The sequence below is a fragment of the Oenanthe melanoleuca genome, chromosome 3 (genome assembly GCF_029582105.1).
Source record: "Oenanthe melanoleuca isolate GR-GAL-2019-014 chromosome 3, OMel1.0, whole genome shotgun sequence".
Classification (NCBI taxonomy): Eukaryota; Metazoa; Chordata; class Aves; order Passeriformes; family Muscicapidae; genus Oenanthe; species Oenanthe melanoleuca.
Window position 1 is genome coordinate 87,159,749 of NC_079336.1, and position 9,382 is coordinate 87,169,130.

Sequence of the window (9,382 nt, forward strand, 5' to 3'; positions counted from 1 at the left end):
ATGGTAAGAAAAAGATTCAGACTTGAAATCTCCGATTCTCATTAGAAAAAAAATAAATTCACAAAGAGATGCTGAATTCATTATGAGCAAAGGAATCCTGACTTCCAGAAGCAGCAATGAGTTTCTTCCAACCTTTATTCTCTCAGGACAAACACTGAGTGTTGACATCTTGCCAATGTGAGAAGATTGATGTGCTCCTGTGAATGATTCCTCCATCTGGATTAATGAGAGGAGTCCATTGCTGCTTTCTAATGACGGTGTAATCTTTTCAGACACAAAAGATATGACTTTTCAGCTGGTTCTTGGGTCATTTCTTGGCCCTGCTGTTAGGTCAGCAAACTGACTCACTTGTTTTGACCACTCCTTCCTCCACGTGTTGGTACTCAGCTGGTAAGAAAAGGTGTGGGGAATAAATAATATACATTGTCCATGTCAGGGATAATTTCAACTGACCAGTCCAGTGGCTTGCCATTCCATGTGCTGTTTCTTGGTCCAAGAAAAGCAAGATGGCAAGAAAACAGACTGAGGGCTATATGCAGTGCATTAGCAGTAAATTGGCTCTGAGGAAGAGGTTTAGGCACCTGTCAGTCCGACTGCAGAGAGGCTGGTGGCCTTTACTGAGGCAAACTGCTCGGGGACCTCTGCTGCCTGCGCCTTCAGCTCCCGTTTCTGCCCCGGTGAGGAGGCAGGGCAGGTCCGTGCACGCAGGCATCCCAGGCACAAACAGCGCCCGCTGGAAGCCGTTTCTCAATAAAGTAGCAGCCTTGTGCTAGGATTTAAGAAAACAACCGGCAGATGTGAACGATTTATTTTTCCTCCCTCTTCTGCTGCGGTTTATTTTTTCCTCTTGTTCGAGAGCGCTCAGCTGCTAACACAAACAATTGCTGAAATTCCACCTGCCCACCTGCAGCCCCTCCTTCCCGCCGCCTGCTCGGGCCGTCGTCTTCCCCCGGGAGGGCTGCGCCGAGGGGAAACTACATCCCGCTTTCTTAGAGAGAGGAGGAGGAAGGAGAGGGAGGGGCCGGGCCGCGTCTGGGCGCATTGTTCCGCGCTCCTCTGCCAAGAAGTAGGTGACTATGAACTCATCCCTCGCCCCTCGCAGAAAGTTTGCCGCCTTCCCCCCCTGCTCCCCTCCCCTCCCGCCCGCTGGCGCGGCAGGAGGCAGCTCGCAGCCCGGCGCTGGCCCCGGAGTCCCCGCTCCTGCTTAATATTCCGCCCGCTCCGCCGATGTTGTGCTTGGCTCCGGTGGGACCGCAACTCACGGCGTGAAACCGGAGCCAATTTTCTGTCTTAGTCTCGCAGTGTTTTGACTGGAGGCAGATCCAGTTCAGTCCGATCGGGGCTAGTGGAAACAACTACCTAAGTCTCCGCTGTCTGTGTCGTTTGGGAGGGAAGAAAGAAGAAAGGAGCGCGATCCCGGACTGCTGGGCGCGCTCTCTCACACACACACGCACCGCAGACACACGCACCCAGACAGGCAGACTCGCACCCCGCCGGTGCCGAGCGCGCCGTGCCACCGCCGCCGGGAGGCAATGGGAAGGCAGTGAGCGATCCGTGCCGGTGTGTGAGCGCCGCCGGGGCCGGGAAGGGGCGGCGGGGGGAGCGGGGGCGGCGGGAGCGGGGCCGGGGGAGCGCGCCCCAACTCCCGCTGCCGGGGACCCCGCGCCCTTTGTGGAGAGGGCTCCGCTCTTTCTCCTGCCATAAGAGGGGGCGGGGGGTGGGAACCCCGAACGTGTGTGTCTGTGAGATCGATACGCGTATGTTTTCAATATCCGTGTGCGCAGAGCTCCGGCTGCCGGGGGCCGCGGGGGGCGGAACGCGGCGGGGCGGGGGGCAGGTGAGGGCGGCGGGCGCTCACCGCGCTGCTTCGCTTCCAGGTGCCGGCGCCCGCGATGACCCTGGTGCTGCCCATGCAGCGGCTGGGCCGCCCCATCGCCGCCGAGGGAGCAGCCGACCTCGCCGCCTACCGCGCCCTCTGGGAGCCGCCCTGCTGCGGCCGCCCCGGCCCCGCCGCCCCGCCGGCCCCGACCCCGGCCCCGGCCCCGACCCCGCCCGGGCCCCCCGCCGCAGGTAGGCACCGCTCCGATCCGTCCGCTGCTGGGGACCGCGCGGCCTCCGGGCACCGGGGCTGTGCGGGGAGGGCGGGGGGCTCGGCGGGGCCGCAGGTGCGCGGGGCCGCGCTCGGTACCGGCGGAGCGGCGGAGCTGTCCGGCCGAGCGCCCGCGGCGGCCCCGGTCACACCGATCCCGGTCACACCGATCCCGGCTCGCACCGGCCCCGGGGCGTGCGCTGGTCAGGAGAGGGGTTGTTTCTGATCGCCGCGATCAGATGCGAAAATTCTGATTCTGATGCGAAAATATGCGGCGGCGTTCTCCTGTAGCGCGAAGGGAAATGAAAAGTATTTTGTTTGGAGAACCTCCGGCAAACCGCATGTCATTTGTCATATCTGATTTATTACCCACAGGATCACATTACAGGGGAATTTCAAATCCTGTAACAACATCCAAGATCACATACTTTAAAAGGAAATATGTGGAAGAAGAGGATTTTCATCCGCCACTCAGCAGCTGTACACATAAAGTATGTTTTCTAATAGTCATTATTTTTACTCTGAGTCTCAGATGCTTTGTAACACTCGATTGACCCATTTCCAGAAGGCTGAAATACTCTGCTGAAATTGGGAGAATGATCCAGCTGTTTGCTAAGAAACAAACAGTTGTCACTTCTTCACATTTATTGTTGTATTGTCATCAATTGCAGAAGAAGCAAAGGCGTTTCTGCATTTATAACAACTGCAAATGGAAATGCTGAGAATAATGTTTTTTTTCAGATTATTTTGTTCTTAGCTAGTTCATGTCATGCTTACAGAAACAGCTCCGTAACAGCATTTTAACAGCAGAAGGGAAGAACATAAGTAAAAGATTTCCCACTCATATAAAACTTTTTTTCCAGGGGGGGAAATAGTAAGATGTTCCATATACCCTACACTGGTTACAGATCCTCTAAAAAAAACAGAATTACTTGGAAAGCAAGTACAAGTTCCTTCAGTATTTAATTGTATTTATTGAAAAGCTAATAACTCCCAAAGAACAGATTAACAAATGCAAGAATTTTTTTTTAATGAAAGTTGTCAGGGGAGAGATTAGAGCAAATGTTTCCCAGGCCAGTGAATACTTAAATTGAAATCTGACTTTTTTGGCAAGGTTTTATGCTCCTCTTCATAAAGGGCTCAGTTCTGCATGGAACTGACTGCCTGGGGTGAAGTGCATAAGGATAGCTCATGCCTTGAGACACCGTGCTTGCCTTGTTGAATCCTACCTGGCCCATGGAGGTCCAGTGCTACCCATGTTCTCTTGGCAAAGGAGAGGGATTTCTGTGGAGGAGAAGCAAGCATTAATGCTGAGCTCAGTTCCCAAGGACATTAGAGTAGCTGAAGGAATTTTCAGCTACTAATAGAGTTGTCTGGAAAAAAGTACCTGGACCAGGAAGGTGAAAAATTGTCCTGCTGTTAATTTCAGAAGATGTCTGGTCTGCTGCCAGAGCAGTAAATAAACAGCACCAAGGGTGTTGAAAAATGTGCTCAGGTTAGTGAGTGTCTCACACATCTCACTTCACTCTCCCAATTTTCAGCCAGGTTGTGTTTTTTTACAAGATTGTTGGATTTTTGTGTGAGTGATTAATTTCCTTACAAAGAGAGGGAGGAGGAGTAGTTATTTAGTCCTTTTTAACAGCAATAAAAAGCAGCTGTAGTGGTATTGGTAAGTTAAATGTAGCCACTGTTTTGTGCTGTTGTTTGCAGAGATGTAACATGTCAGAAACCCTGGGTCACCAATTTCTTCCATTGAGCCCAAATATATTTTCTACTTTGCAGCACTGAGCTCTGGCAGAGGGAGGATGCCCACCAGCTTTCCTTGAGTTTCTTACATGTTTATACCTCTGCCACCCAGTAAAGAGTTGTGTTCTGAGATTACTTGTCCCACAGAGGGTATGATGGTAGGGCCTGGAGCCTTTCTCCAGAGGGCTGCTGGCAAACATGTAAAAGAGAAAGCCTTTGACAACTTGTTCCTACTGGTGTCCCTCCAGTACATACCTCCAGGAGAATCCCAGTTCGAGGCTGGGATTGGGCCAGTAGTGGTTTGCTCCAGGCTTTTATGGCTTCCCTGACTGTTGCTGCAGCAGGTACAAAGGATGCAAAGGAACCTATAGGCTTAATATAATTTAAAATGAGTCATTTATTATAGAAAATTACTCTCTCTAACAAAGAGCTTCAGCTGTGAACTCGTATGAAATTATGGCCAATTTTTGTTTTTACGAGGCACTGTGCTGCTTCTAAGCCTCACAGACATGACCAGGCTGTGGAAAGAGCTAGAGGGCTGAGGAGAGCTGAATGGATGTGAAAAGCAGCTGTGCTTTAAGCTCTTTCAGTCCTCATAGCTACGACTTCCACTCTGCAAAAATGCTGTAACCATGTGGGAAAGGGAAGAATGATCAAGCCACAGATGGGGGGATTTAGAGCAGTCTCTCTTTGTGCTGTGCTGCTCTCCTCCTACGCAAACCAAATTCTTACTAAAAATGAAAATCAGTTAATGGTGCTTACAGTAGTAGCATGCATTGCCCCCTCTCTTATTTTAATTCCCAGGGTAGTGATTACAGTGCAGAATTCGGGGCCTCCCGGGGCAGTAACCTGTTCATGCTGCCAGTGCTGAGAAAGAGAGTCCTGGAAGGACCATGGAAGGGAGAACAAATCTATGGGCATAGGGCCAGGATTTCTGCAAATCCCTATCCTCTCTGTTTCCTGACCTTATCCCTGCCTATCTGCATTCCCACCGGTCCTGCAGAGCACAGGGCGCAGTACACAGGCCAACAGCTGCTCTCCAGATGCTGGGATGCTTTGAGATGGGCTTCTCCCTGCCTCCCTCCCTGCATGCACTTCTGTGCACCAGAGCAGCGTTAGAGCCTGGCAAATGGAGACCTCCTCCTCGCTGGAGGGCCTCTTCCACTGGCAGCAGATGAAATGTTCCAGCACTTGCTGCTGGCTGCCTCTTGCAAACCTTGGCGCTGCAGGAGGGACCCTTGCTTGGCTTCAGAGCTTTCTAGAAGCCCCACAGGGGATGATGGAATTGGGTCCATTTGCAACAAAAGGCCCCCCTAGCCATCACTGGAGCAAAACTGCACTACAATTTTATGTTCTAATCCCAAATGTAATTAGAAAGCCAGATGTGTGCATCTGGATTTCACTCTCCCACCTTGGATTTATGCCCTGCAATTGCCTTTGTGGTGTAATGCTCAGCTACTTACCTCCTAAGCTCAGCTGCTCGCCCCTTAAACGTGGGGGAATGCTGTGGCCAAAAAAAAGCAGGTCCCCAGGTACATGGATGTGCAAAATGACAAAAAAGCCAGTTTTAGATGTCTCAGAAAAAGAACAGAAAAGTAGTGACACAGAGGGAATACTTCACTTAATTTCCTTTCTCCTTGTCTGGAACAAAACCAGTTGCCTTCAGTTCCATATCTTGTGTTTTTTGCATTTTCAGACAATCTCTGTGTTTGAGGAGCGGGCCCATATTCTTTACATGTCTTTGGAAAAGCTGAAATTCATTGATGATCCTGAAGTCTACCTGCGGAGATCCGTCCTCATCAACAATCTCATGAAGAGAATCCATGGAGAGATCATCATGCAGAACAACTGGTGCTTCTCCACCTGCTCCTTCGGAGGCACCTCCCCACAGGAGTGGTTTGTGCCCCAGGACTGTCCATATAGAAAACGCCTTCGGATGGCCAAGGAGGAGTACGAGAAGCTCCACATGTGCTGCTTCTATCAAGAATGTGGCAGTCACTATTTAAATCTACCCTACTCTGTTAATGCTAGTACAGAAAGTAATTCCTCTTCTTCCTCCTCCTCTTCCTCCTCCTCCTCCTCCCCTCCCATTTCTTTGCCAAGCTGTTCCCAGCAGGTGGATTATGAAGTTGGCAGTGCACCTTCTTACAGAAGTGATGACCAGATACCTGCTAATGAAATATTCATCACTAATGGCAGGTCTCACAGTAATCAGGAAAAGGCAAAATTTAATGAGGAGAAAGGAGGTAATGAACCTGAGAGAGAGAGCATCGCCCTAAACTGTGAACCTGTAAGAGGCACCCATGCTCTTGAATGTAAAGGCAAATTTTATGACTATTTTGAGACTGGATGTAACGACAAGAGCAACATAAGTGAATCTTGGAAAAAATCCTTAAGGAAAAAGGAGTCTTTACCAAGTAATAAAATCTGCTGCAACAAAGGAAGTAAAATATGAGGCATCTTTCTTGCTCTGTTGAAGCATGCACAGCATGTTCCTTCTCTATCAAATTTTTATTTTGAACGGATTTTTTATAGTTTTCTACGAATGGTACAATCATGCCACAAACATGACGCGTAGAGTGGAGAGCAGATTGCGTAAAGTGTCTCTGCATCAGCGGCTATTTATAAATGTGGAGGCTTCAGAAAGAACACAGTTGCATTGCTGCTGAGCACTGTAGTCTGTGCAGCTATGGTGGAGCTTTCCTTGCTGAAAATGCCAATCAGCCAGATGGGGAAAACATATCGTTTTACATATCCCCGCCCCCAAGAAGTCTGCCATTAATTAAGAAGAACCTCCGTTATGTTTACCAAGGAATTAGAAGTCTGGTAAACAAATTGATGCTACCAGCAAGGATGAGATGCTCCTTGTAACTCAGTATTCGTTCTGACAAAGGACTGTCTTCATGGATTGGGAATAAACCATCCTTACGTTTTGTAGTGATACTCTTGAATTCCTGTATTCAGCGTCTTGTTCAACTGACAAAATAGGACATAGCATAAAGAAATAACCTGTTTGTGGAATCCTAATCAGAATCAAACATGCAGCTCAAGTACTTGCATGTTTGCACCTCGGCTGTAATAACTAGTGAGGTTTGTTGTTACACAGGGCAGGTTTTTTTTTGGTGCCTTACTTTTTGTCTTAATTTTTGCCAGTGTGAAAATTAAGTATGAATCTGATACAGCAGGGATTTAACCTAAACAGAGATTAGAAAAGAAACCCACAGGGTGGATCAATATTATTAGAAACCTTTAGCCTTTGAAGTACTGAGTTCAACTTCCTATTCAAACATCTCTGTTCTTCCTTTTTGATGCTCAATTGCTTTTTGATTTGCCATCCTTAGGAAGGGATTTAAGAAACAATAGAGAGATGTCTCTTGTAAACAAGCATTCGATGCTTGAGAGTTTCTATGGCAACTGTCTGTTGCTGGGGCTCTTTTTTTTCCTTCTTCGTATAATGAAGTTCATGACCCAGTGGCATGTTTTATACTTTATTCTGTTTCACATAATTTCTCTTTTAGATTGCAAAAGCATGCGGGAGTTTTCTATGACTTTTGCCGTTGATTTGAAAAAAGACAAGAAGGCAAAAAGCACAATGTTAATTAATAATGTGGCGATAAACACAGTTTTATCTGAATGAATGTAAGGGGTTTAATTTTAAAAAAGAACATTTTGGAGATTTCAGTGGCTGAGGACAACATTTAGTCATCCCTCGGTAGATTGATTGCAAAAGTGTGCTGTGTAAAATGCCCAGAAGACATTAGTTGGGGTTGGACCAAGAGTGAGTCTTAGATCCACCAAATTAATTAGTTCCCACAGTCCCCATAACAACTGGCAGGATGTGCTCAGCGAAATAGCCACATCCAGGCCACAGCTGACTCACAAATAGCTGCCTGTTCCCACAGCATCTTGCATTGTGTCATCTCTGCTTGCTCCTTGCCCAAAGGGTAAAAATCCCCTCTGTGCTGGGGGAACAGCCAGTGCAGGGCATGAGTGTCCCCAAGGGGACACAGCCCCAGGCTTGGTACTGGAGTCAGACAGGTCTCTGGTCTGAGACCTCCTTCTTTGGGTTTCATGGGTTCAGCTGGAGGAGTCCTGGGCCATGGTTATTTTGGGTAGCAAAATACATCTGCAAACTGTATGGTCTTTGTCAGAAAGCCCAGTGGTCACAGGAAAAACCTCCCCCCCCCAGCCAAGGTGACCACAAACACAGCAGGATATAAATCAGTGACAACCTTTATGAAGTCAGGTGAATTTAAACTGATAAGTTTGTAAGGGTTATCATTGTGAAAAATGACAAATAAAGAAAGTACAAGTCCCACCTGATTTCTCCAAGACAGAAGCTTTTTTATTAATAATAATAATAATATTAAATATAGATCTCATTCATACAGTGTATGAGTAGGATCATCATTTAAACATTTGTCCACAAGGACCAATTTTTTTAAAAACCTGATTTTTCTTGTGTTATATCCAGATAGTCTAGTAATGTCTGCTCTTTTCCAATATTTGATAAATGCTTGATGTTTTAAGCTTAAATATTAGATGCTTGTATACTAATGTGTTGTTGTAGTAAAGTGAAATTTCCTTGATATATATTTATTAAAATGACCAAAATTCATTTTAATTTTACATCTCCAATGGCTACTGGGTCCTTTCCCCCATGTTCACCTCCCTCACCAAAGAAAATGCCTTTTAATCAAACTGCTCCCAGCTCAAGAGATTACACAGCAGCTGACTGTGCACTTCAGGCTGGGTCTGTGAGGGAGCTCAGCCTTGCAGGGTTTCAGGAGCATTTAGGACAGTCTGAAGGTGCACTGAGAAGCAACAGATTCTCTGTAGATTTGCACAAACAGCCAAGGAAAACACCTGGCCAAATGCTGCCCAAACCACAAATCAGCTAACACTTTTGGGGGGGCTGAAAGCTTTTTGACCCTAAAGGGCTCCTTGGTCTTCTAGAACAAGCCTGCACACATAACCTATGGCAGAGGCTTCTCAGGTGAATTTGCACAAGCTGAAGTGAGGGATCAGCAGATCTTTGTCTCCTCTGGCCTCTCTAATGGTTTCTTTAGTTCCAGAGACATCTGGAAATTAACCCATTACAGCTCTGGACTGTCTTGTTGTCATCGGGGTCTGTAAGGCAGGAAATGCCATCTAACAAAAGCTGGCCGATGGGTAAGTGGGGGTTTTTGCCTTTCTCTGGATCTTGCCTCACAAAATAATAGCAAATACTGAAAGTAGATGTATTGGACTCAGGAGTCTGCTGAACTACCCTGTTGGCCTCACAAGAGACAGAGGCATTCCATGTTAGAAAAGGGAGCTGGAAACACCCTTGTCCCATTCCCAGAAATGCAACAGACCTTGATAGGATTTCCTGCCTGGGCTAGACTGGATGGACTTTCTGGTTTAAATTCAATTTGATTTATGGCATGTGAAGACTGTTAGCCTAATAGGCCTTTTCTCCACTGTACACTCCAGTGCTAGGGATATTTTGCTAATATTAAAAATTTTCAAGAAATAGTTCTTTTACAAGACTATATGAATGCCTTT

At 47.4% G+C, this 9,382-nt stretch overlaps 1 protein-coding gene across 2 annotated transcripts; it reads left to right on the forward strand.

The window, feature by feature from the left end:
• Positions 1-781: 781 nt before the first annotated feature.
• SERTAD4 (SERTA domain containing 4) lies at positions 782-8,459 on the forward strand. 2 transcript variants are annotated; one of them, XM_056488470.1, is made up of 4 exons: positions 782-1,066; positions 1,878-2,070; positions 2,465-2,580; positions 5,532-8,459. In XM_056488470.1, the coding sequence occupies exons 2-4, from the start codon at positions 1,893-1,895 to the stop codon at positions 6,288-6,290; spliced, it is 1,053 nt and encodes a 350-aa protein (XP_056344445.1). In that variant the 5' UTR covers positions 782-1,066; positions 1,878-1,892; the 3' UTR covers positions 6,291-8,459. The 2 variants fall into 2 exon arrangements, with proteins under 2 accessions (XP_056344445.1, XP_056344444.1); XM_056488469.1 differs by lacking the exon at positions 782-1,066 and adding an exon at positions 1,077-1,560.
• Positions 8,460-9,382: the final 923 nt, after the last annotated feature.

What these genes read in the sequence shown, in the direction of transcription:
- SERTAD4 (XM_056488470.1), top strand. Translation starts at nt 1,893, where the DNA reads ATGACCCTGGTGCTGCCCATGCAGCGGCTGGGCCGCCCCATCGCCGCC. An exon ending in GCCCGGGCCCCCCGCCGCAG is followed by an intron (nt 2,071 to 2,464) that starts GTAGGCACCGCT and finishes TATTACCCACAG; the next exon opens with GATCACATTACAGGGGAATT. An exon ending in TCAGCAGCTGTACACATAAA is followed by an intron (nt 2,581 to 5,531) that starts GTATGTTTTCTA and finishes TTGCATTTTCAG; the next exon opens with ACAATCTCTGTGTTTGAGGA.